This window comes from Alexandromys fortis, unplaced genomic scaffold (genome assembly GCF_014885135.2).
Source record: "Alexandromys fortis isolate MF-2015 unplaced genomic scaffold, M_Fortis_MF-2015_v1.1 scaffold_1, whole genome shotgun sequence".
Classification (NCBI taxonomy): domain Eukaryota; kingdom Metazoa; phylum Chordata; class Mammalia; order Rodentia; family Cricetidae; genus Alexandromys; species Alexandromys fortis.
The window spans coordinates 3130751-3158325 of NW_026067927.1; the positions used below are offsets into that span (position 1 = coordinate 3130751).

The 27575-nt window shown below is 45.6% G+C and overlaps 2 protein-coding genes across 4 annotated transcripts in view; one reads left to right on the forward strand and one right to left on the reverse strand.

Annotated features, from left to right (window-relative positions):
• Ogfod1 (2-oxoglutarate and iron dependent oxygenase domain containing 1) overlaps positions 1–9599 on the forward strand; it is a 36069-nt gene extending 26470 nt beyond the window's left edge. For both annotated transcript variants that reach the window (XR_007592000.1, XM_050143816.1), the window contains one exon: positions 9365–9599. Coding sequence is in view for 1 of the 2 variants with exons in the window: in XM_050143816.1 (XP_049999773.1) it covers positions 9365–9382 (18 nt within the window). In the remaining variant the exon portion in view is untranslated. The remainder of the gene's footprint in view (positions 1–9364) is intronic.
• Positions 13–25704, reverse strand: Bbs2 (Bardet-Biedl syndrome 2). 2 transcript variants are annotated; one of them, XM_050143813.1, is made up of 17 exons: positions 25403–25704; positions 23607–23834; positions 21949–22074; positions 21272–21334; positions 19373–19450; positions 15294–15398; positions 15120–15206; positions 13256–13391; positions 13032–13171; positions 12070–12214; positions 11815–11986; positions 10654–10783; positions 9606–9737; positions 7370–7507; positions 6366–6478; positions 2834–2982; positions 13–474 (listed from the first exon to the last, which is right to left on the reverse strand). In XM_050143813.1, exons 1-17 carry the CDS (start codon positions 25517–25519, stop codon positions 368–370), a joined length of 2166 nt encoding a protein of 721 aa, XP_049999770.1. In that variant the 5' UTR covers positions 25520–25704; the 3' UTR covers positions 13–367. The 2 variants fall into 2 exon arrangements, with proteins under 2 accessions (XP_049999770.1, XP_049999771.1); XM_050143814.1 differs by having other exon boundaries at positions 21949–22070; positions 23603–23834.
• Positions 25705–27575: the final 1871 nt, after the last annotated feature.

Consider the following 27575-nt stretch of genomic DNA (forward strand, 5'->3'; position numbering starts at 1 on the left):
TAATGGTGGTAATTTATAATCAACAAGGACCAGTATCTTTTATTTTTAATGAAAAAGTAAATACTCCATTTCAAACTTTAAAATTCAATTACAATTTCAAGGAGAAAGGAAATAAAAGTTTACATAAAAGAACAAGCTAAACTCTGACACCCTGATGTTTTAAGGTAGCCACACTATTTCATACAAATCAGCAAAGCATTATAGATGTCAAATGAAAGGAGACTGACTTTCAGATGAACACCTGTGTTTAGTTATATACGTTACAGTGGCTTTCATTCTTAGCAACCTGGACTCACCAGGGAGCAAATCAGCCTGGATTTCTAGACATAAACCGTATTCAGGAGCTTCCTTCCTTGGTCTTGCTCTCCTATGAAGGAGCAGTCCCCACCCGCATGATTCTGAAGAGTGTGTTGATGTTGTTGCTTCGAATTGCATCCCTACAAGCACTGATCACCTGGTTCTTCGGCTTTCCAACTGTGTAAGAAAAAACATCAAAAGGGAAATTAAAAGCCAAGCCAGGCATAGTGGCCCACACCTTTACTCCCAGCACTTGGGAGGCAGAGGCAGACAGATCTCCGAGTTTGAGGCCAGCCTGGTCTACAGAGCAAGTTCCAGGACAGCCTGAGCTACAAAGTGAGATCCTGTATCAACCAAACAAAAAAGAAAAGAAATGAAATGAAAAGCCAGTTTGAAGACAGCATAAAACCAGGGGAGAAAAGAGTTGCTTGAGTTACATAAATTTTACTAATGTGTTAACCTAGAAAAGACTGAGTTTATTACAAAACAAACTTGGAGAGCATCTCAAGCCAGAATCCAAGCAGGTGTGTATAGCTGAATCAGTGCTCACACTCCCAGTGAAGACCACTCGAGAGGCCGGAGCGCTGTCAGAACAACAGCAGCTCTCGGGCTGGTTACTGCTCCTGTTCTCCATACTTCCAAAATGGACACTTGCCTAGTTAGTGTTCAGTCTTTTTCTTTTCTTTTCTAATTGAAGACTATTTACTTCCTTGGATTATAAACTGCTGGGATTCAGCCTTGGCTTGGGTTCAAGTCCTGAGGCAGGGAAGAGGTTTCAGTGCAAGGAAAAATTCTAACCACCAGTGGATTGCACTCAAGTGGCCCTGAATATCAGATCAAGCTGTCTTTATTTATACTTAAACAGAGTTTTTTGCTTTTTTTTAACCAAGGTTACATTAACAGCTTTATTATTGGCTCCTTTTTTGGCTTAAGAAATACATCATATTTTAAGAAATAGACCATAATTATTATTATTGCCCCCACTGATTTCCTTTATGCTTCCCCAAACACACCTTCCCACCCCCTACATAACCTTATTCTAGACGTAGAATTCAGCAGTTTTGCAGGTCTAATTAGATATCCATCCAGACATGTCCTGCTCTTATGTCAGCTGGCGGCGACTTGGGGTTACAAAGTTAAAAAGTAACAGACATGGGTACAATGGTTTAAAGAACAATATTTAAATCCAAACAATTCTTTTGTGTCTTAAAGAAATGCTTTTATACAGTTCCCTTTTCCACGAGAGGGTCCCATGTCTCAACCTCTCTGTAAAAGGCAGACTTTGATAAGGCACTCTTTTCCCATCTCACTATACCTTGCTTCTTCCACTAATATAAGCTTCTGTGTATGGTAAAGATGGGTCTCTCCATCCCATATTTCACATTGCATTTTCTCCATTGGATCATTCGAGGTTCATCATTGATTCTATGTGCTTGGTGTCCATGGAACTTACTCTCAACAGTTGATACTATGTGTATTCCTGAGGCCTTTTCCCTATTCGGTGTGTACATGCCCTCTTTTTTCCAGAACTGTGAGGCACGGCTAATGTTCCAAGTGCTGTTTTCTCATATGTACCTAACTGTCTCTGTTGAGTCAGAAAAGCTCCCAGGGTTAGGAGTTGTAGTTCGTAATTTCAGATAAGAGATTCGGGAAGCCCTAGCTCCCTGTTGAATATTAGGAGAAAATATTCGAGAAAGCACAGAATATCCAGGGAAAATTACAGCTATTCCAAGTAAAACTAAAAACCGCCCAAAAATCACCAATATGAGAGAGAAAAGAACCTGCAAGCTACATGAACTTTGCAATCCCTACATGTTCTGTGAACTACGATCCTTGCCAGGTGAGAGTCCGTTTCCACAATGCCTTGCCCAAAAAACCCACTGGATAGGTAGTCTTATGCTGATCCAAGACTAGGCTGCATGCTCCCGTCAATAAACATTAAGTTTTCCTTGAGAACAGTGGTTCTCAACCTTCCTAATGCTGCGACCCTTGAATACAGGTCCTCATGTTGTGGTCACCCTCAACTATAAAATTATTTCCTTGCTATTTCATAACTGTAATTCTGCTAGTTATGAATCGTAATGTAAACATCTATAAGCAGCCCCTGTGAAGGATCATGTGGGTCGTCACCCACATGTTGAGAGCCACCACTTTAGCAGCTACCGCAAGATCCTAGAAAAGGAGCTCTGGGCTTTATTTCTTTTGTGTTTCGTTTTCTTTTTTGAGACAGAGTAGCTCTGGCTGCCCTGGAACTCACTTTAAGACCAGATGGCCTCAAACTTACAAGAAATCTGCCTGCTTCTACCTTCCGAGTATTGGGATTAAAGGCATGCACCACCGTGCTTCATAAGACTTTTTTTTTTTTTAATCTGTCTGGAGGAAACTAAAGCCTTTGGTCTGAGTGAGAGAAACCCAGGTGCAGCCAGCTCTGGGTGCTGAAGGCAGGATGCTTTAGGACCCACTGTGAGCCACAATCTTCCATAATTGTCATCTTTCAAAACATCACAGACAAATCCCAGTGCCAGGAAAGACTCACCACGAAGACGGCCTGCTCTCTGGATTGCTTGGTTCACGGCCTTCAGGTTTCCTAGCAGCTCCGTGTGGTTGTTACATCGAATCTTATATCCGTTCAGCAGATCCTTATTAAGGTCATAGAGTTCCATATAACGGTTCTTCATTGTCTTCCTGTGGAAATCAGGAGAAGCCTAGTATTATGATTTAACAGTTTTTAGTCATATTAAGAAAGAAAACAGCCAGGTACGATGACACACATCTGTTAATCCCAGCACTTGGCAGGCTGAGGCAAGAGGATTATAAATCCAAAGCCAGCCTGGGCCACTAGTGAGATGCTGTCTCAGAAGAACAGAGGAAGAAAGGAGAAAACACGTTTTTAGTTGTATTTTCATCGATATAGACTAATTACTGAGGTTTGCTTTGACAACATTCAAAAGTTTCCATCAAAATATCCTTTTTCTTGCAGAAAAATAGAAAACAAGTGAGGTTTCTGAGCAATTGGTCCATGGTTTGTTTAGATTTAGAAGCTTACCTTCCTGGGGTCAGCAAGGCAGTAGCCGGCTTTAAGTTTCAAATTAGTAATTTATTAGATAAAGAGGCCTATTAAAATATTTCCAGAGAACAGACTCAGATTCATATTTTATAAAGTTTAAAAAGCCATGAGCTGGTGAGATGACTCAGTGGATAAGGGTCCTTGCTACCAAGCCTAGTTAATTTGCGTTCAGTCCTCCAGGAAGGAGCCTCACCTGTATGAAACCCAATGCTAAAGTTACCAACATCAGAGAAACAACAGCACAAGCTGGAGACCCAGAAGTACTTGGCTATCGAAAGCAAAACTCTAATTTACAGGACACATCCGGAAATTCTTTTGTTTGTTTGATTTTGTTTTCCAAGACAGGGTTTCCTGGCTGGCCTGGAACTCACTTTGTAGACCAAGTTGGCTTCAAACTCAGCCCACCTGTTTCTGCCTCCTGGCTTAAAGGTGTGCACTACCACACTTGGCCACATCTGGAAATTCTTAAGTAGCATTTTACAAAATCAAGTGTTCATTAATACAGAAAACTATAATTGCAGAAAATGCAATATAAAACAAAGCTACTGTTCATAATGCAAAGAATAGATAATACATAGGCTCAAACTTAACATGGAAAAAAAATGATTGCAAGACAGTTTTGTTGTTGTTGTTGTTGTTTTGGTTTTTGGCTTCTTGAGACAGGGTTTCTCTGTAGCAGCCCTGTCTCTGCTGAAACTCACTCTGTAGACCAGGCAAGCCTTGAACTCAGAGATCTGCCTGCCTCTGCCTCTCAAGTGCTGGTATTAAAGGCGTGCACCACCACTGCCTGGTACACTGCCCAGCACTAGAACAGTTTTTGAGACAAGACAAAAACAAAACCCTTGAAGTGGTTGATACCCAAATGAAGGAAGAAGCCTCAGAGCAGCTCCCGAGAAACAAACAGGACTAGAACAAATGAAAAGCCATCCTATCGTGTATTCCTGCTAACACAACACCATTTTAATGTCACTTCCAAAATTAATAAATCACTGAAGTTGCAAAGAGCAAACAAGCACAAGCGATGAGGGAGGACTAAGCATGCAGGCCTGTAGCCTCCCCCCCCCCCCCCGCCCTGCAGCCTCCGCCCCCCCCAACCCCTGCACAGGAAGTCCAAGGCAGGATGACTAGGTATGAGGCTAGCTTCACAAAACCATACTAAAACCAGAAGTACTATGATCCAGCAGCCTGCTTCAGGGTGCTGTCCAGAAGAACTGAGATGGGGTCTTTAAAAGGCTAGCGCCCCATGTGCACTGCAGCGCTGCTCACAGAACACACGAGTGAGAAAGCCCACAGGAAATGGGGAAACATCGTAGGAGGCCTCCAGAAAGAAGGAAACTAATATGCAACGCGGTTGACCTTTGAGGGTCTATGCTAAGTGAAATAAGCCGGTCCCAAAGCGACAAATACTACACAATGCCACTTCTATGAGGAATCTATAAAACTGCCAAAAATGATAGCATCAAGTAGACAGGTGTCTGCCAGGGGCTGGGGAGAGGGGATCATCGGGAGCTGCTCATCACTGGGGCCACAGAGGACCTTGTACTCACAGGAAGCACTAAGAGAATCAGGAATGTCAATCACAAAGCAGTGTCTCCTCAATGCAGGGACAGAAACCAAATGCCAGCATTCCGTCCAGAAAGCTGACAGTGGAGTCTGTTAGTGACCTGGTGACTCTTTTGCTCTCGGAAGAGACACAGCTTACCCAAATTCCTCAGACTGATCATCCCAGACTCTTCCCTCCCTGGACTTGCCTTAGGGGCAAGTACTTTATATAGCCTGCTGACCGCTACGCTATCCAGAGAGCAAACTGGATTCTAGACCTTTTAGCTACAGCCCCCACCCTGTGTAAGAGTCTCTAATGTCACACCGTAAGCTTTATTGTGCACCTGGAACTGGACTGATTGTTGCCCAGAAACCTTTTTCCCAAATTGTACTGTGTTTTTTTTTTTATTTATTTATTTTTTTGTTTTTTGTTTTTCGAGACAGGGTTTCTCTGTGGCTTTGGAGCCTGTCCTAGCACTAGCTCTGTAGACCAGGCTGGTCTCGAACTCACAGAGATCCACCTGCCTCTGCCTCCCGAGTGCTGGGATTAAAGGCGTGCGCCACCATCGCTCGGCTGTACTGTGTTTTAAATATGCTGATGATGAATTGCCTGTTATTAGACTCCCTGAAGTCAAGAGCTAGTCCCCAGGACAGGCTCCAAAACTACAAAGAAACCCTATCTGGGAAAGAAAACAAAACCCGAAGTCTGACCCAGGTTGACTAAGCCAGTCTGCACTGGGCTTTCATTCTCAGCTCTTTGTGCGGTTCAACTCGTTGCTCTACTTATGAACCTCATAACATCCCATATACTGTTGATGTTACTTTGGATCTGGGGATTTGCTATTTTGATATGGTTTAAGTGTGCCCTTCAAAGGTGTTAATAATAAGAGGTAGTAGGACCTTTTAAACAGTATAGGACGAGATGTACGAGATCATTAGCCTTTGAAAAGGATTAAGAAGATCTCACTGGGTTCTGGTTAGTTTTCACAAGAGAACAGCTATAAAAGACAAAGATGAGTCTGTCTGGTTTCCAGTGCTGCATACAGCTTCCTGCTCTTGCATGCACTCCTGCTATGATGCCGTCCACCACTGGGCAAATACAGTCAGGAAAGCCCTCACCAGAACCAGGGCAGCATGACTGGGACCTCGAGCCTCCAAAAACTAAATAAACTGCTTTTCTTATATGTTATTCAGTCTTAGGCATTTTGTTATACCAATGGGAAGCAGACTGTCTTTATGAATATTGTGTAAATATGCTAGCTATAGATGAGCACAAGTTTCTCTAAGCCTTACCCTAAAAAAGCAAGATTGCTGGGTCACAGAGACAGTTTTAGCCTTGTCAATTCAATCAGTGCTAATGGAATCAATTTAGACTCCACCGAGCAGCATCTGAGAGTTCCTACTCTGTACTGCTCACTTGTTTGACTATGCGCTTACCCCAGCTATGGCAAATACTCACATATCCCTCATCAGACGCGCATCCTCAGCTCTGACCAGCAAACTTCGGATGATATTAGAGTTATCAGCCATGTCGGCACTGAGCTTTTGATGCACTGAATGATACTCATCCACCTAGAGACCGAGAACACAGAAATTAATAAGGTTCAGAAGCTTCTGGAAGACTGAGAAGACACTGTCTTCCATATACAGAGCCCCTCCTCCTCCCATTCAGTCATACCAGCCTAAGTACCCCTACATTCATCTCCTTTTCCCCCCATCCCTGCCCACCCCCGAGACAGGGTTTCTCTGTGAGACAGTCCTACTGTCCTGGAACTTGCTATGTAGACCAGGCTGGCCTCGAACTCACAGAGATCTGCCTGCCTCTGCCTCCTAAGTGTTGGGATTAAAAGCCTGCACCACCACTGCCAGCCATTCATCTCCTTCAGTGAATGATACCCCAGGTTACACCTTCCTATGCCAAAATCAAGAGTCCAAGCAAAATACATAAGGTTTTAGTGATTTGTGGTGATAACGGATGGGATTTTGGTTTCTGTAAGGGTGTTTTCCTTGGGAGGGGGCAGTGCAATACTAAGTATAAAACTCTGGGCATTAAGTGCTCCACCACTAAGCTGCAGCCCCTGCCCCAAGAGTATCGTTTTATACTGTAGCAGATCATAATCCTTATTTTTCTTTTTTAATTTTGAATTTGGGTTTTTGGAAAGCAATGATCTCAAGATCAAAGTGGAAAGAGCAAATTAAATGGCCAGAAGTAATGATGTGGTGTGGGCTTGAAAGAGCATCCTCTGGAACCAGGCTATGCGTGGGATGAAGAGTAACCATTTCACACATGTCCCTTAAGGAACTAACCAACCATCACTTAAGGTTTACAAAATTTTTAGAACAGGATTATCACATAGCCTATGTACATGTAAGGACACATGCATACATACACGCATTATACATGTACATCTTTCCTCATTTTCTAGGAGAAATATTCCAGCCCGGAGGCTGCCAGGGTCTCACCTTCACCAGCACTTTTCGTAACTCCTCAAAGTAGACAGGGAAATCTGCTTCTACCTGAAGGTCTTCAATAGCAAAGAAAGATGCCATAGACTGGATTATATCACCAGCCAGATCGATATCATCAGTATTGACAGTGATCTACCCAGGGAAAAATGGGCAAGTTTAGCATCCTCACAGATGGATGAGAAATAGCACCTGACTTTCTCAATGGTCCACACAATTCTTTTGCGGTTGTTTTTGTTTTATTTATTTATTTATTTTTGGTTCGTGTTTTATTTAGGTTTGATTTTTTTAAAGATGGGAACTCTCTCTGTAGCCCTGGCTGTTCTGGAACTCACTATGTAGACCAGGCTGGCCTCAAACTCAGAGAACCACCTGCCTCTGCCTCCCAAGTGCTGGGATTAAAGGCATGCGCCACCACCACCCACACACAATTCTTGAGAATGTGTGTAGGTGGAAGGCTGTCTCACAGCCACTCTCAAATAATCACTTAGAGGCTTAATATAAATTACAAATTTGGCCAATAGCTCAGGCTTATTATTAACTAGCTCTTACATTTTAAGTTAACCCATGTACCTTATTTATGCTCTGCCACATGGTGGTACCATAGCATGGCACTTTTGTCTCCTGCTCCCCTCTACAGCTGACTGGCTACTCCCCTGATTCCACCTTTCTTCCCAGCATTCTCCTACTCTTGACTCTCATACCTAACTTTTTTCTGTTCAGTTATTGGCCAGCCAGATTCTTTATTAAACCAATCATAGTGACAAATCTTCACTAAAGGATTATTCTACAACAAATATGTGTTTGTGTATTGATGAAGTTAAGCTGCTTTTAGGAAATTATAAACCATAGTCATTATTGCTTGCAGCTGGCTAAAAGGTTACACCTCTATCCTTATAAACTAAATGCAACATTAGCCAAACAATTATTTGATTTTGTGCCAAGTGTCATTCAAACATAACCTCCCAAGTATCTGGGACTATAGGTCGCACCATTGCACCTGGCTTTGTGACCAAGAGAAAGAAACACAGCAAACAGTCCAACAAGAAAAACACGGTGTCCTTGAGAACAGCTAGACAGTAAGTGACTTCTGACATTGTTCTACTCATGATATAAAAATGTCTGCAGTGGGAATGGAAGCTAGAAGTTCCACAGTGAGCAGCTCAATCGAGGGAAAGCTTAATCAGGAACGTCAACTGACTGCCTCAGTTTCTCCACTGCACGTCTGCTGGGTGTTGTGGACTCCAACTGACAGTGCTACCGTGGAATGCTCTCTTAATTGGCCTCTCTAGTCATCTCTGCTGGATGCGATCTGATGGTGTTTTGCTGTCTGTTGGCTACTGCTCTCTCTGCTGCCTGCTACTGATTCTCTCACTTTTTCTTGCTATATACATAATAAATTTACTCATTCAAAACAAAACTAAAAAGAACGACTATCTTAGATAGATTATTCTCCAGACCTTACAGAATAGTGCCCCTCTATATTCTCATTCATCATGATTATGTTTTTATTTTTGGGTTTTTGGTGGTTTTTTGTTTTGTTTTGTTTGAGACAGCCCAGCCTTGAACTCAGAGATCCACCTGCCTCTGCCTCCTGAACCACCACACCCTGCTTCTTACAGTTATTTTTAATTGCCAACTTGACACAATTTAGAATCAACTGTAAAGGAGCTTTAATGGACTGCACTGGACTGGACTGAACTGGACTGGAGGGCCTGTGGGCAGCCTACATGGGGTTTTCTTAGTTGGGGTAACTGAGGTAGGAAGGCACACCCTGAAATGTGGACAGCACCAGTTCACTGACCGGGGCAGGACTGAAGGGAAAAGAGCAAAGAGCACTAGCACACGTTAGTTCCTGCTCTCTGTCTTGACTGGGACATAAACATGGTCATCGATGTAAAGCTCCAGCCACTGCAAGTTCTCCACAGCAATGGACTGTGGGCCTGGAACTAGAACTCAAACAAACCCTTTCTCCTCTGTTGTTTCTTCCAGGGTATGCTGTCATGGTAACAGAAAATGAACTAAGATGCCAGCTCTTCCTAAACTGAAAGTGGAAGGAACGAAAGCAAAGGAGGAGGCAGAACCCTGCTGCTCTAGAGTGAGCCCAGTGTCTACGATGAACTGACACGCGGGGGTGGGGCACCTGCTGTTGTGACCTTGACAGTATGCTTCACTTTGTTCTGTTCATGGATGATCAGACAGCACAGCAGAGTGCCACGGCACAAGGCCTTACCTCGCCACTTGACTTTATTTTTATGTAGAGCTGGCCACCATTGCGTAAGGATGTGAAACAGGCTTGAAATGGGACACTCTGAATGTTATTGTCTTCTGGTAACAGAAAGTTCTGGTTGAGCCATGTGACCATCTTTAAAAATGAACAGAACACAGCACATTTCAGTTTTTAAAGTACAGTCATTATAGAAGGAATTTCTTTCTCTAGTTTTACTGCTTGGTATATATATATATATATATATATATATATATATATATATATATATATACACACACATACATACACACCCTTTCTCCATTTCATCCTAGGCTTCTCTGGAAACCAACTAATACCTGAACAAAAGAAAAAGAGGAATGGCGACTGGGAAGAGTTCAGTTGTAACTAATGAGGGGAAGTGTGTGTGTTTGTGTGTGTGTGTGTGTATATGTGTGTGTGTGCACATGTGCATCTTTCAAAGTTCAGAGAAGAAAAATTTCAGCAAATTTTGAGTTTTGTTTTGTTTTTTTGAGACAGGGTTTCACCATACAGCCCAGGTTGGGCTGGGATTCATGATGTAGCCCAGCTGTTCTCAACTCATAACCCTCTTGCCTCTGAAGCTCTGGAATTGCAGTCAGGCCTATGCCAGCACATCTAAAAGCATTAATGTATAAGTTATTACAATTACAATAATTATTACAATATTATAATTACAACAATTATAAGTTATTAGCCAGGGCAGGCAAGGCGGCTCAGTCAGTAAACCATGTCAGCCTGATGGCATGAGTGTGATTCCTAGAACCCATGGAGGAAGGAGAGAACCAGCTGCAAATGTCCTCTGACCTCATACTCACACTGTGACATGCACACATACATCACACAGTCATAGATACACACACACACACACACGTTAGTAATAAATTAAGTGGAACCTAGAAGTTGCTTAGCAAACCCCACGCTACATCGTTCATGTTTACACCAGCAGCCTGGCACTCACATCCCTCGTCTACAAAGGAACAGCGAAAGGACCCTGAAGTGTAAACCATGAACTGAAAAATGGAACACTACTCACCCTCTGTGCCCGCTCTGCAATGATGAAGCTCACATAACTGGCAGGCTCACTGGCTGTATCTGGGCTGGTCAGTGCATACATGGTGAATCGGGGGAGCTGTCTTGTCAATTCAAATACATGGAACTGGGTGCTACAGCCAACCAACGAGTACGAGAGAAGTGTTTAGTGTAGTGTTAATCTGTGCTCCCCTCCCTTGCATTTTTAAGACAGGGTCTATGTAGCCCAGGCTGGCCTTGAACTCCTGGTCCTCTTGCCTCTGCCTACTGAGTACTAGGATTACAATACACCTCCATCCCTGACTCAGTACAATGCGATTTCAAAGTGAAGGCCCAAAAATAAACTCACTACTGGGTCACCACCAATTGATATCTAAAGAAAGATATCTGAAGAAAGAGAGGGAAACTTGAGAGTTAAAATTCTGTACCGATGAGTGGGGTTGAGATTTAGAAATAATATATGTCCCTTTTCATGTACCAGGCTTTACAACACACCGGAAGAATACAAAAAGCCTTTGATTTTTATTGATTGACAGATTTTGTTGATGTTGTTTTTATGAAACAGGGTCTTACTAAGTTGCCCAGTATGGTTTGAACTCTCTTGTGGTCCAGGCTGGCCTGGAACTTCTGATCCTCCTGCTTCTTATCACAGACCTGTACCACCATGCCCAACATGAAAAGGCCTTTGTCGTCAACAAGTGTAGTAGGGCTCCCCATTAGCTTCAACGCTGCACCTCATATAGATATCTCCCACCCCTCTGAGTGTTAGTGGCCAAACTGCATTTAAATAATTATCAAATTATTCTTCCATGTGGTGCTGAGCCTCAAACCCAGGGCCCTGAACATGCTAAGCACAAATTCTACTACTGAGTTTCACCAAAAACTCAAACATGTTAAAGTTTTTATGTCCCTGAGATCATCTGATTAAAAATTGAAAATAACCATCTGAAACTTACATACCTTTTTTCTTTGAAAATAACCATCTGAAACTTACATACCTTTTTTCTTTGGAAAGAATTAGGGATATAAAGGTCACGGGCAAACCCTGACTGGTGGCAGACCCTTCAATGGCTTCTCTGGTCTGACCGAGGGTAAGTCTAACAGCAAACCAACCCGTCTTGCCCTCCTCAGTCTCTATGGAAAGGATCTGTGACAAAAGGGTCACCTGCTTCTGTAACCCACGAAGACTTTCAGGTGCAGATCCACAGGGACATCTTTGGGAGGGGTGATTGGGATGCAGATGGAGCTGGAAAGGTTGTGGATGCTGGGGTGGACCACATGGCTTTCACCCACAAAGATCCCTTCTGCAAAAATTAACACAGCTCGGATGATGGTATCTGCAAAGAGAAGGCAATGGCATTTTAGGAGCTACTCCAAGGCAGTACAGACACCTCCCAGGACGGCTGTAGTAGTGTCTCACCATTGGAAGTGGAAATGCTTAGTTCTGCATGCGCATCTTGTACGTCGTTCCCCAGGCTGACTGAGAGGCCAGTCTGGAGCTTGGTATTGGCTGGGATTATGCCTTTCTTCCCGTCAGCCTCATTCAGGGGACTGCTCAGTTCTGCCTGTAAAACACGGCCCCCTAACTTCAGCCCAGTCGCTCAGAGAGGAAAATGCAAGTTTACCACAGCTATTCAGTGTCAGGGCGGATGTCCCCTCCCCTGTCAGCCTGACCTTTGTGACTCCTCTGAAACCTGCTCACCCTGTAGCGCCTTTGCTCTATCTGGCTCTGTGGGAAATGCCCATTCCTTGTCCCCACCTGTGGTCCACTGCACCTGTCAAGCCCTTTACAAATGCATCTGTAAGTCTCTCCTTCTCATCTCTAGTTCTCCTTTTAAAACCATTTATGTTTTATTTTAACTAGGTGAGTATGTCTGGGGCAGGGAGTGCATGTGTGAGTGAAACGCTAGGTGATTTCAGAGAAGGTTCGGAATCTCCTAAAGCGGGGGCTGCAGGCAGCTGAGCCACCTGCAGTGGGTGGTGGGAGCCAAACCTCTGCCCTCTGCAAGAGCAGTAGACACATTAACTGCTAAGCCATCCCTCCAGCCCTTCTCGCTCCTTCTTTTGAGGCAGATCTGGCAGTATAACCTGGGCTAGAATTCAGGAGCCTCTTCTTAGCCTCTGAGAAGTACTGTGTGCCACCATGCCCAGCTTTCAGGACTCTTCATTCTAGCAGTAACCAAAAGGCTGAGGCAATCTGCACGGCCGCAGGTGGGCAGGAGGACCCAGCACTGACCCTGGCGCTCTCCTCCATGTGCGAACCACCTTGGCCGGTGCCAGCACTTTAGACTCTGCACTTGCCCGCCTCAGCGGAGCCCCACCTCAGCGGAGCCCCACCTCAGTGGAGCCCCACCACGGAACCCCGCCTCGGCAGAGCCCCACCTTCGCGTTCTCCTCATAGTTGCGGAGCTCCATCAACAGGTTCTGCTTCTTCTGACTCAGCTCTCGGATCAGGTCCTGCTCCACGCTCGTGTCCAGGAGGTTCCCCTTCATCTCAGCTGTGCCTGGCAGGTAGCCTCGGACTTAACAGAAGATAAGACCCTAAGCATGGCCACTTCCACTTTTGAAATTTTGACTTTTCGAGGATTTTTCCTAGCCCAATTTACTTTCCCCATCCACCGAGCAGCAGATTAGTTGTACATGGCCATCCATCCGGTAATCTCCCTCTACCACGCCAGCAATTGCGGAAGAAAAGTTGTCTTTAAATATGACCTCTCCAGTCCGGTCACTTCGAGCATCAACCTGAAAGTTAAATAAGAACATAAAGATCATTTATGCTACAGTTTAAAAACAACAGCAACAAAAGGCTAGCTTTACAAGTTACTCAGTCCAGCCAGGTGCAGTGACACATCCGCAATCCTGTCACTTGAGAGCAGGGGGTGGGTCATCCTCGGGTACACATTATGTCTGAGGCCAGTCTGGACTATGTAAGGCCCTGTCATTCACACACACACACACACACACACACACACACACACACACACACACCCCAGCCTGGACTATGTAAGAGCTTCTCTCTCTCTCTCTCTCTCTCTCTCTCTCTCTCTCTCTCTCTCTCTTTCTCTCTCTCTTTTCTCTCTCTCTCTCTCTCTCTCTCTCACACACACACACACACACACACACACACTCATTTAGTTTGTTTTCAAGAGTATACCATGAAACCTGTGGCTACAGCTACTGGGGCCAAAGGGACCAAAGCGTCCTCAAAATAGATGAGTTTTTCAACAGAAGTTGCCCTTCCCACCACGTCCCTTGTGAAGAACCGGGTCTGCTGGGAGGTGCTCCATAAAGCACATACAGCACAGGACAAGACACAGTCCAAGGCCCATCTACCTAGGCCCAGATTCCACTCTGCCACCTGCCACTTATGAGCTCTTAGGAAAACTTCTGAACTTTCTGCTCATGGTTCCACATGGAGATCAATAGCCAGACAAGAGTGAAAACAGGGCCCACACCTCAGAGCATAGTCATCAGAGTGTTAACATCAGCCCTGGAAGCTGGGGTGTGTGTAACTCCAGCAAGCAAGAAGCTGAGGCAGGAAGCATGCCTTGCATTCAAGACCACCTAAGGCTACAGAGTTTAAGGCAAGGCTGGGCTATATAATAAGACTCCATTTCAAAACAAAAGGTTTACGTATAAATCACATCTTTATGGCAAAATGGCTCAGTGAGAGGCACCAATGACCTGGTACTAAGACCTGAGTTTGAGCCCACGTATCACATGGTGGTAGGAGTGAACTAACTCCTTCAAGCTGTCCTCTGATCTCCATACATGTACCATGGCACACTTGCCCTCCTTAAATAAATATACGTAATTTCTTTTAAGTGTACCACTATGATTTGTACATTTATAAAATATAGTTATCCCTAACAGTTAAAGAATACTGAAGCATCCCAATTTTCTACCTTATAGCAACCTTCTCTTTGAGACAGTCTCACTGTGGCCCTGACTGTTCTGGAACTCTCTATCTAGATCAGGGGTTGGCCTTGAACTCACAGAGATCTTCCTGCCTCTGCCTTCCAAGTGCTGGGATCCAAAGTGTGTGCCACCAGGCACAGCACAACTGTACAATCCTTTCTAATAACATTATCCTCTCCTCATAAAAACTACACAGACTTCTTAGGGCTCCCCTATAAACAGACAGCTGATCCGCAAAGACATCTCAAGAACAGTCATGAAGGACACTCACTTGAAAGGACTGGTCCAGGCAATGACACAGGTGTTGGCCGAAGGCCAGGCAGCCAAGGCTAGTCACTGTTTGTCTTTCCAGAACTACCCTTCTGGGCAAGGCTTTACAACCGAAATGTAAGGTTCTCCTAGCCCTTCTCTGGAGTACACCCCACTCACTAACTCCACTGTGTTATCTATGACAGCATCATGCCTGGGCTTTACTCAGGCTCTATCCACGCCGTGCAGCCAATCCATAAGCAGATGTTAGAGTTACACGTGCATTTCCTAACAGACACTCACCTTTCCATTAGACCACCCCGTGATCAGCTCACACACGCCATCAGAATTGATGTCAAAAGCGCGAATGCTCATGGCGTGGTTTTTGGACTGAAAGAGAATTCCCATAATTAGTAAAGGAGTCTCTCAGTGCCGGAAATCTGCAATCCCTGAGCAGGTGCGCCTGACCGTACTAACTTTAATTCTCCAGTATCGGGCTGTTTTGTCGTAAACCCCAACTGTGCCATTGGAAAGGGCGTAACCAAACCGACTGCCATACATGGGACACAGAGAGGTGATGATCTGCAAAAGAACACAGGAGACGGCTGTTCAGTAAGCTCAATTTAACCTCACATGTAACCTTATAAAACCACATGCCTGTATGGAGGAACTTGGTTCTCCAGGCCGGACATGGCCACTGCCATCTTGAGTACTCCCACAAGACCCTCATACCACGGGGTCAACAATATTCACTCATGGAAGCAGGGGTATGGCTCACAAGACTCACAAGGGGCACAGGGCCTCTCCTCTCCCCTCTCCAAGTTTCTGGAGCTAACAATTGAGGGGTGGAAGGGAGATTTTTTTCTTCAGTGATGTTTGCAGCCTCAGTCAAACTCATTGGTTCACCGAGCCGGATTTAAGTGGAATGGTTTCTTTGCTCTGCCGCTGCCCTCTTGGGTGAACAGAGACAGACTCCTCAGGAAAGTCTCTCCTCCATCTTGGGTGAACAGAGACAGACTCCCCAGGAAAGTCCTCCATCTTGGGTGAACAGAGACAGACTCCCCAGGAAAGTCTCTCCTTGCCGTAACTGTATTTAGACACGAAAGCTTCTGAAGGTGAGCAGCAGGCAGTGATGGTCAGGGAGCCCACGGCTGCTCACACCCATGAGAGGGTAGACATCCGTGGAGCTGCAGCATTCTTCCCCTGTGCCGGGAACTAAGACACTTCCCCAAGGGCTGCACTAGGAAGGCTCTGTATCCAAAACAGACCCGTCTTTGAGTCCCACTCCCCAAACACTTTGTGGGTTTTTCCAGATGATCACAAGGAGGCTGAGGCAGGAGAAATGCTCTACATTGTAGGCAGTGGGGCGGGGTCCTAAGGTGAAATACTCTAACGAGGGAGACAAAACGATGTGAGAGGGAGAGGCATCACCTGCCCTCCAGGAGCACGGCATCTGCCCCATAGGGATCCACAGAAAACAGCAAGCCCGAGATCTCTCTGTTTCACGTGCCTAAATGAACCACTTGAACTGTGCCTCACAGTGAATCCTTCAGGAACACAAGCACTGAAGAAAACCCCAGCCCAGCAGCACTCGAACCCATTACAGGGGAAAGGAGTCCTCTTCTCTACCACTGTGTTGTCTACTTCACAGTTGGACAATCAAATTTAAACAAACTCACAAAGGTAGATCAAGCTATGGGGTGTAGCGAGCAGCGTGGTGTCACACCTGATGGAGATGTATAATCAACTCCTGAAATGGCTAAGGCCTGACCTATGCTATGATCACACAATGATTATCAGCTGCTTGCATATGCATGAGCCTATGGGCAATGCCCACCTGGCATTCCGGGATTGGCAGCCCATGCCTACTTAAGGGCTGGGAGAGGTTTGCCCGGAGAGAGAGAGAGGGAAAGGAGAGAGGGGAAGAGAGAGGGGAAAGAGAGAGAGAGAAAGTGAATGAAGTCCTGGAATAAACTGCAGTGAGAACAGCTCCGGTGGTCGCGTCATCCTTGCCGGTCGAGGGTGGTCGTGACAATGGGGGACTTTTCAGAACAGTATTTTTAAAAATAATATACATGTAGAATGAGGAATGAGCTGAGCACACAACAGATACTATTACACACATCTATATGAAAGGTTTTGCTGACTGACTGGCTTAACTTTTACTATAGTTTGTTTCAAGAATTGTAATTGGCCAGGCAGTGGTGGCACACACATTTAATCCCAGTACTCGGAAGGCACAGGGAGGTGGATCTCTGTGAGTCTGAGGCCACTCTGGCCTACACAGCAAGATCCAGGAAAGCCAGGGTTAAGAAACCCTGTCTTGGGAAAACAAAATAAAAACAAAAAGAGAATTGTAATCTACAACCAATGTTTATCTTTATACTTTTTTTCTATAATTTATTGTATGCTTGAGGTAAAAGAATATACAAACTTTTCCAAACTAAAAGCTCAGACATGCAAACTTATATGGTGCATCCATCACACAGAAATATGACAGGGCTTCCTAAGGACTGAGCACACTTTACTGGATAGGATGTGATGCTGAACAGGGTTAATGATTTCTGGCCACACAGATAGATTTATAATTCTGGCCCCAGTACAAAAGATATTAAGAGATAAGTTGTACAAAGCAGGGACTGGCTATGTAATTTCCTTCACACCTTGTTCTCCACATTTAACGAAATACAAAGCACTGTGTAGGATCCAGGTTACTTAGCTCAAAGCACACTCCTCCAGTACTTAGTACTGTCAAACCTGGGTAGACACCACCAGCAAACCAAAGGATGGGAAAATGGTGCTGCAAACGAACAATTCTACAGTCTATGTTTTCACAAAGTTAGCTCCAGACGTCCTGCGAATGCCAGCTACTTTATGTCAACTTGACACAGCTAGAGTCATCTGATAGGAGGAGCCTCAGTTGAGAAAATGCCTCGATAAGATGGGGCTGTTGGCAAGGCTGTAGAGCATTTTCTCGATTATTGATCAAAGGGGAGGGCCCAGCCCATTGTGGGTGGTCCATCCCTGAGCTGGTGGTCCTGGGTTCTATAAGAAAGCAGGCTGAGCAAGCCATGAGGAGCGGGCCAGGATGCCTCCAGGTTCCTGCCCTGCTTGAGCTCTTGTCACGGCTTCTCTCCATGAACTGTGACTCAGGCTGCTTTGATCATGGTGCTTCACCACGGCAATAGTGACCCTAACTAAGACAGCAGGTCCTTAGTGAAGGTGTCCCTTCTTCCTTTGTGGACCAGAGGAGGCACCAGTCCCCTCTGATCCTTGGCTCTATCCCATGTTCCACTCTCCATTTCTAGGACTTCAGAGAGCTCTGCCATCACATCTCCTAACGACAAACCCAGAAATCCAACACTCCCGGATGATGACCACCAAACAGGAAGATTCACCACAAATTAGAGACAAATGAGAGACATGACATTAACAGCCCAGCCCTGGCAGGCCAGTGAGCAATGCTCTAGCTGGTTTTTGGGGGGAGGGCCACAAATCCCTCAATGAATCTAATAAGCTGCTAGAGAGATGGTCCAGTGATTAAGGGCATTGGCCTCTCTTCCAGAGGACCCAAGTTCGATTCCCAGCACCCATATGGTGGCTCACAACCATCTGTAACTCCAGTTCAAGGATATCCAACACCCTCTTCTGGCCTGCTGGCATACACATAGTACACAGACTTACATAGAGGCAAAATGTCCACATTCACAAAATAATTTTTTAAGATATTCAGAAAAGTCAGTCATGGTGGTTCACCTCTGTAATGTCAACACTTGGAAGGCTGAGTCAGGAGAATTGTCATGAATTCAAAGTCAACCTGGGCTACACAGTGAGTTCTGGGCCAGTCTTCGTTATTACGGAGTGAGATCTGTCTCAGAAGACAAAGCAAACAACAAAAATCCAGTGACAGCAAGGATTCACCATTGGGAGAACTCACGTAAGCACGAGACCCCAGCCCCTCTAGAGACACGTCTTTACACTATTGCTTTTTGCACTTACTTCTCACCTCCGCTTCTCTGTTCACAAATGTAATTTTACATTATAATAAGTCTGGGCCAGGCATGGTGGTGCATACCTGTAATCCCAACATTCAAGAGGAGGAAACAGTCAGGCTTACATGAGACAAACAAAAACTGTGGGGCATGGGAGCACACGCACATGGGTAAGTCTGAGGCCCGTCTAGTCTACATAATAAATTCCAGGACAGCCGGGCGGTGGTGGCGCACACCTTTAATCCCAGCACTCGGGAGGCAGAGGCAGGCTGATCTCTGTGAGTTCGAGACCAGCCTGGTCTACAAGAGCTAGTGCCAGGACAGGCTCCAAAGCTACAGAGAAACCCTGTCTCGAAAAACCAAAAAAAAATAAAAAAATAAAAAAAAAATAAATTCCAGGACAGCCAGAACTACATAGTCAGAATTTGTCTCAAATTAATAATAATAATAATAATTATTGGACTGCCCCACCTAGTTCAAGGTCACCATTCTGCACCCAGACTGAGATGATGCTCAACACTCTCGCTAGTAGCCTGAGGTCACCACTCTGGTAGCAGTTCTTACCTCTGTTTCGGTCATTTCTGCCACAATCTCATCTTCTTTAAAAATTCGGATGTCAAAATCTTCAGATCCAACAAGGAGCTGAAAAAGGGAAGCGAGGGACATAGGATCAAAGTCTATGAAACACAGTAGTGTTTCATAAATAGAAAAAAAGCCCTTTCTTTTTTTTTTCTTTTTTTTAAGATTTATTTATTTATTTATTATGTATACAACATTCTGCCTTGATGTATGCCCGCACGCCAGAGGAGGGCGCCAGATCTCAGTACAGATGGTTGTGAGCCACCATGTGGTTGCTGGGAATTGAACTCAGGACCTCTGGAAGAACAGCCAGTGCTCTTAACCTCTGAGCCATCTCTCCAGCCCAAAAAAGCCCTTTCTTTGCAGTTGTTGCTGCCCTCCAGCTCCAGCCCTCTAGAAACCCAGTGCTCAAGGGGGCTGTAACTGATTGGTCAGGAGAGGAAAGGCGGCTCCACACAGCTAATCCCACAGTGCAGGACAAGCCTGCCAGGACATGCTCCTTACCTGAGTCAGCAGCGCCCCCTGCTGCCGAGGAAAGCCATGCTCAGCTGTGTTCCTGCGAGAACACGTGTGCTCCTGCTACTGTTCCAGAACTGCCTTGACCTCCGAAGATGTACCCCTTGGTAAAAGCATGACTGTCCCACCTGTCCAGGAGCACCCACCCATGCCACACAGGTGATAGAGGCCTTATTTCTAGAAGTAGAATGCTGCCACTTTACTGACGTCTGTGGGAGCACGTGCTGTATTAAAATAGCATCAGGAAAACCAGGCCTGAGAGCTTATTGGACCTATCAGACTGAGGGAGGGGTGCAGCTCCTTCACCTGGACCTCACTAAGAGTTGAGCACTTAACAGTGCTATGGTGCACAGTGACCTGTCATGATCCTGACTCTCTGAGGGGCTTCAGCTTAGCTAAACCCCTGATATGGATGCGGTCTTCTCAGTCTACCATCTGCCTGTTCACGGCCCAGCCCTGGTCATGACCTTCACTTCTGCAGCCTCCGCTGCAGCTGCACCCTGACTCTAAAGCCAGACTCAGCGGCAGACAGACAAGCAGGCAGCACAGCCGTAGCAGCTGCTGCAGAAGTTCCTGCATTGGTCTCAGTTCCCCAGGTGAGGGCGACTATTCAAATCTGTTAGCGCCCCTGCCTCTCAGGCCGTTAGGCCCCTGTAGCCACACTGTAACCTACACATTCACATACACAGAGAGATTTATAGCTTCGCTGTGCTGTCCGATGTGTGACTTGAGAGCAACAGTAGCCCTTACAACTGGAGTAAAACAAGTCTGTTTGCCTCAGCCAGGGTTGGCAAGGAAAGCAGGGCCACCTGAACACAGCTGCCAACAAAACCCTTGGCATCCCGTGTATTTACTGCTACTTAATGATTCCGGGTATTGTGGAATGACACAAACCTATTTTTGTCTATATTTTGGACGTAGTACACTCACAGCAAGGCCCTGTCTCAAACACCAGAGCCTCAAGTCCACAGAAAGTGGGCTGGTTAGGGCCCAGGAGACACCACACATAAAACTCCTCAAGGATCTGAGCTCTAGGGGTATTCCTTATATAATATAGATTTATCAGAATGTCAAAAGAAATCATTTTGTCACCCAAAATTGAAAGTGACTTAAGGTTCCAAAGCATCGGAAGCAGTTTATAAGATTACGAATATAACGAAGGTCTCACACACTTTTGCCTTCCCTCCTCCAATGTCTCAGAGACACAGACAGTAAGAGGAGGAAGGGCGGAGATGAATGAGGAGGGAAAAGAGGGGGAAGGGGAGGGAGAAAAGCCAGGGAGAGAGACCAGTTAGCTCATGTAAAAACAGCCATGAGAAGCTAATGTCGCTGTCATAAGAAAACGTATTCAGCCACTTGGCCTCACACCTCTGTCTTCCCATCACCGTCAAAGTCACACAAAGCCAGGGAGTGAACATTGTCTCCAGTCACCTGAAAATAAAACAAGTAGTCATTAATAAATCATCCTTTTCATTTCATTCAAAATACCAGTTCATGAAGGGAAGGCTTACATAAGCTACCAGTGAGTTCTCAATGTTACCCATACAAATGATATGCATATTACCCTGTTTTTAAATTACTGTCTTTTGTGTGTATGTATACATGCGTGCATATTCTACGTCCTTGTGTGGGTATGGGTACACATATAATGTGCATGCATGCCTAGGGATGTCACAACAACCTCAGGTGTCTCCCTCAGGAACTCTATCCACTTCCTTAGAGACAGGGTCTCTCACTGGCCTGTAGTTCCCAACTGGATTAGACTGGATGGCCAGTGAACCCCAGGAATCCCCCTGTCTCTACCTCCTCAGTGCTGAGATACAGGTGCAGGCAGCCAGCTCGACATTTCTGTGTGGGTTCTGAAGACTGACCTCAGGTCTCCTTGCTTGAGGGGGGTGCTCTGACAATGGAGCCATCTTCCCAGCCCTATTAATCCATTTGTTTCTTTGAAACTGTTATTCAGTGTGATCAGTAGTTTAAAAAAATTCTAGAGAAAATTAAAAGTGAAAATGCTTAGGAGTACCAAAACGTTTAGCTCTTCGTACCGTCCAAAAGAGATCGTTTCCTTCATGATCAAAGCCCTGAAGAGCACAGTTGCCACCGATGATTGCAAGAGGGGGGGCAATGTCTCCCAGCGTCCCCAGCACAATGGCATTGGCCCCGTCTGCTACCTAAAAAGGAAAGACAGGACACAGTGACGTGCAGGCACACTGAGGGTGAGGTTATCAGTTTCCTCTAGATGCTCATCTGACTCTGCCCTCGTCTCCTCAGACGGCAGCGAGGCTTCTCCTGGGCCCACACTGTGACCTGGGCAGAACTAGCTGGGATCCCAGCACATGCTGAGCCCAGTTCCCACACTAAATGGCTATAACACATGGTTCCAGTAATCCAGGGCTCTCCAGGACTTCTGAGGGGGCTGGTCATCTCCCAATGACCAAGGCATGCACCTTTAAATGCCCAAGTTCTGAAATAAATTTACCCCCTTTAGATAGAAATCTTTTGAACCATCACACCTAGCATTATATAATTGTGAAGCATGAAACATTTAAATATGTGTGAGCATGTGTGTAAATATATCATAAATTACATATATAACATGAACATAAAAATTTGGTTATCAAAAAAGGAAATAGGCAGGAACTAGAAAGGTTAGTATGTTAAATATAAAAAGAAAACTGAATGGGCTACTGACTGAGAAATAAAGGGGAGCAGTGGGAGGGCAGACGGGGAGCTGAGCAGGAAGGAGAACAATTGAGAACATACAGGATGAAACCCAATACACTGGATGCTAACCTAAAAAGATTTAAAAAAATATATGTGTGTGGAATATTATTTTAACTATATAAAGATGTGTTGCATTTGCTTCACTTTGCCTGCCCAAGGCACCTGACTGATCGATCTAATAAAAAGCGGAATGACCAATAGTTAGGCAGTAAAGGGATAGGTGGGTCTGGCAGGCAGAGAATAAGTAGGTGGGAGAACAAGAGAAGAGAGAACAAAAGTGAAAAACAGGCCCAGCCCTGGTCATGATCTTCACTTCTGCAGCTGCACCCTGATTCTAAAGCCGGACTCAGCGGCAGACAGACAAGCGGTTCAAGAGCAGCCTGGGCAACAGTGAGACCTAATCTCAGCATCTCTCTCTCTCTCTCTCTCTCTCTCTTTCTCTCTCTCTCTCTCTCTCTCTCTCTCTCTCTCTCTCTCTCACATACACACACACACACACACACACACACACACAATCTGGATGTTTTAACATTCTTGTTTGCTGACAGTCACTGTTTTGAAATTCCCCTATACCCCTCTACCCCAACCAACGAATTCAAAAGCTGTATGCTTTTACCCAATCCCAAAATGCCCAGAGTTGTGCCACCCTGCTCACCCTGAAGGCTCAGGCTGCTCTCCCCCACTGTGTCAGAATGTCGGATTATGGTCTGAGTTAGCTAACTTGTAATCAATAAACCGCAGTGTGTTTGCATTGGATACCAGCTCTGTAGTGGTCTTGTTTGGGGGTCCCGTGATATGGGCAGAACAGAACAATTAGCTGATATGCACATCCAAGGCTCTGAGTTCAACGCCCAAAACCACAATCAACAAAAAGCTTCTTGTCTGACAAAAATTAAAAAAAAAAAAAAAAGAACAAGCACACAAACCTATGGGAATTAACGGGTAATGGGGACTTGATGGTTAAAGGTGGTATACTTGCCTCTCTGTAGAACAAATCTGAATTATTGTAGATATCATAAGCCAAAAGATTGGTCTGTGTCCCCACTAAAAGAGTATCATAGCCAAGCTCAGGGTTCAAGACCCCTGCAGTCAGGCAGCTGACTGTCTGGTTAATGTTGAGGAGTGAAATATCAGACTCCAGGGGGCTCTGGAAGACTCTGGATGAACTGAAATGCTGGCTCCGTGTGTGAGGATTATGAATAAAAACCTGAAAAACAAAAAAGCCACATTCCCTTAAGACATCCAAAAATGCCAGATTCACATCACACATTTTTAAAAATTGGTTAGTAGAGTCCAACAGTAACAAGAAGTAACCTTAATCTATAGAGCTTATGATAATCATGAAAGGCCAGGCTTGGTGGTGCACACCTTTAATCCCAGCACTCAGGAGGCAGAGGCAGGTGGATCTCTGTGAGTTTGTGGCCAGCCTGGTCTATAGAGTGAGTTTCAGGACAGCAAGGGCTCCTAGAGAGACCCTGTCTCAGAAACAAAGAAAAGGTACTTATACACAGCTCTGTGGGTAGCCAACTTCCAGTCTGTGAATTATGGAAGTCCAGGGGCTCTCAGCCCTGCCATGAGAGTGAAGGGCAGGCTCCAGCTGTTGCTCAGGAGGGCTGCACACGAGCTCTCCACCAGCAGGCTCCAGCTGTTGCTCACTCCACGCTAGGTCCGACAAAATACTTTCAATCTCACTTCCGCAACCTTTTTTCCTTTTCTCAAACTGGGTCTTGCTCTGTAGCCTAAGCTGATCTCAAACTGGTGGCAATCGTCCTGCCTCAGTCTCTCGTACTGGGATTATAGGTGTAAGCTACCGCATACAGCTTCCTTTCCAGGACTTTCTGCTGGAGCAATCCCAGACACTAACTTAAATGTCTCTGAACTATTTCTAATCCATACAGTTGGAATAACAAAAAGATAATAACAGCAGCAATTAGTGACTATTTCCCATACATCGTATTGTTACTGTTATTTGTACAACGCTGAAGGTTATGAAATTAGAGGCCAATAAAGCAAGAATCCACTACGCCTGTACTACACTAGTATTTTTGGCCGTGTAGCAATGATGCTGAGAGAATTAGTGCATAAGGCTTTGTATCTGTTAGAAGTCGCATTTTTGGAGGTCTCTATAGTCTTTGTATTTTGTACACACCTCCATCAATACACAGGGCCTTGATCTGCCTTGTCATTTAACAAACTTGCATGCTAGATTTTGTGGATTCAGCGATGGGCAATACTTTTAGGAAGCAGATAGAAGTACCGAACGTTCGTTAAATGATCTTTTATCGCTGTGTCTCTGATACCTATCCCAGTACGTGGCTCATAGTAACTGTTTAGTGAATACTTGAGTTATGGAAGAAAATCTGAATGTATGTAATCAAGGACTAAAAGTACTAAAAGTACCTGAATGTAACGTTGGGATGTGTGTAGTCTTTTTTCCCTCTCTCTCTCTCCCTCCCTGTAAAGAGGCAAATATGGAAGTCTCCATGCACCAAGCAGACGCTCTGGGCAGGAATTCGGAGTCAACAATCACTAACCAAGCTCCTCCTCCTCGAACCTTCTCTACTCTAAGCTCCTGATCTGTTCTCAATATTGTCCAACACTAAGAACCTGGCCATAAGAAACGTCACTACTTCGAAGCTGTTCCTCTGAAACCCCAGAGTGGTAGGCCTGAGGCCAAGGACAGCGGCCACCGGTTGCTAGGCAACGAGTGCTGGGGGCGGGGCAGCGTGAGGGGCGGGATCTGGATGCTGGCGGTGTTCGGGTGGGACCGGTTACCTTGCCCGCTTGGGTGGCTGCCGCCAAGCACGGGTGAGTCCCGTCGTATCGCCCTATGGCCACCATGCGGGGGCTGATTTTGTGGCGCAGTTTCAGGGTGAACACGGGCAGCAGCATGATGGCGGCGCCTGGGAGCTGAAGGCAGGCGCCCGATGCAGGCGCAGTGCAAACCGGTCGCCAGGCAGCGGGTGAGGGGGTGCAATGACCAGACACACAGGACCCCCTGAATGACCCAGGCCCCCGCGCCCGGAGAGCGCAAATGCACACAACCCGAGTCACCCTCTCCCTCTGCGCCTGCGCGAGCCCGCCCAACTGCAGAGCTGCGCAGGCCTCAACTAGCTGCTGCGACTGCGCAGTGGCCGTCTGCCGGCTTGACCCGCGCGCTTTTTGTCGGGTGGATTCGGGCCGATGCTGTAAGTTAGTCTTAGATGCAACTCCACGTTGGCGTTTGGGTGCCGGTGCCTGAGTCAGTGCCTCCCCAGGATTCTCTTTAGCACATCAGCCAAGCTGCACCCTGTAGACCCCATACATTATGCCACCCACTCCAGAGGGTCATTCGTTCAGGAACTAATGGCCTCAGCCGGCGGGTGGCTCCGTGGGTGAAGCTTGATGCCAAGCCCGGTGACCTGAGTTCGAAACAGAAAACCAGCTCCACGTGCGTGCCGCGGGGCGTACACGCATAAGTAAATGCAGTATTTTAAAAAATAACAATGAAGTGCCAACTGTTCCCTGCTTTAGTTATGTTCAGACAAGCGACAATATAACTTGAAAATAACAATCCTCACCGAAATAAAATATAAAAGTGTTTTCAACTCATGTTTAAATAGTTTAGGTTTAGGCGGTGCATGTACGGCAGGAGAGAAAGATGCAAAGTTCAGGGACATGGGAAGAGAAAATCACTTCGCCCCCAAATCCTGTTAGGAATTAGCTGAGAGCTAAGAATTCCAGCACAATTAGCATTTGCTACGGAGAGGCAACACTCCCTTTATAGAAAGATACTTCAGCTAAGTCCTAACCGAGTATGGCCATCTTGCTGAGCAAAATCTGAATAAACTTCGGCGCTGCTTCAGACTCTGGCGCTGGACTCTTGTCTGCAACGAAATCAATAACCCCATTTTTGCTTGAAAAAAGTTCTCAGGCTACTGCAGGTGGCAGAGTGGAGCTGTTTCTCTGGCCCACGCCTCACGGCTAAGTGGCAAAAGGTAACTTTATTTGGAAAACAGTCTTTTTACACACGTAACTTTAAGAGCTTGAAATGAGGTCATCCCGGATTAGAGTGGCCCCTAATTTCTAATGACATGTGTCCTTTTAAGAGGGAGAGAAGACGGAAAGAGCCATAGGCAGCAATTGAAGATGCTACTCGAAACTGAAGCTGCATAAAGGCTCCAAGCCCTTGGAATTCTTCCCTAGAATTTCGCAGGAGACATTTTTTTTTTTTTTTTTTTTTTTTTTTTTTTTTTTTTTTTTCTGAAACAGGGTTTCTCTGTGGCTTTGGAGCCTGTCCTGGAACTAGCTCTGTCCTGGAACTAGCTCTGTAGACCAGGCTGGTCTCGAACTCACAGAGATTAGCCTGCCTCTGCCTCCCTTTAATCTGGGATTAAAGGCGTGCGCCACCACCACCCAGCTAGGAGACAATTCTCTTAATATCTTGACTTCAGACTTCTGGCTGCAAACGTGAGAGGAAACAACCTTGTTTTAAGGCACAAATGGTTGGGGGTGGAAGATTGCTTGTGAGCTACTGGTATACTTTTTAAATACAAATGTGCATGACTGAAGAGTTGCAGCCGTTTGTTGCACACATACTTTTGAGAGCCTGCCGGGTGCCTGACAACTCTTCCAGACAATAAAGAGCAAGAAAAGACTAATCTCTCTGCTCCTGGGACTAATGCAGTAGTCAGAGAAAACAAGAAAGGCACAGTCGTGAGGGTAGGCACCCCAGGAAGGTTGGGAGAAGGGCATGTGAAGGGAACACAATTCTTAGTAAGGCTACAGGGAAGAGACCTCCATGAGAAAATGGCATTCAGGCAAAGACTTAAAGTCAGTGGAGGAACCACTTCCAGGGAGAAGGTTCCAGTAGAAAAAAACATGCTTAAAAAAATGGTGCTAAAAGTACTAGAGCCTGGAGGGCTCAGCTAGCTGCCTTCTGAAACAGGCATTTACTGATGAAAAATAA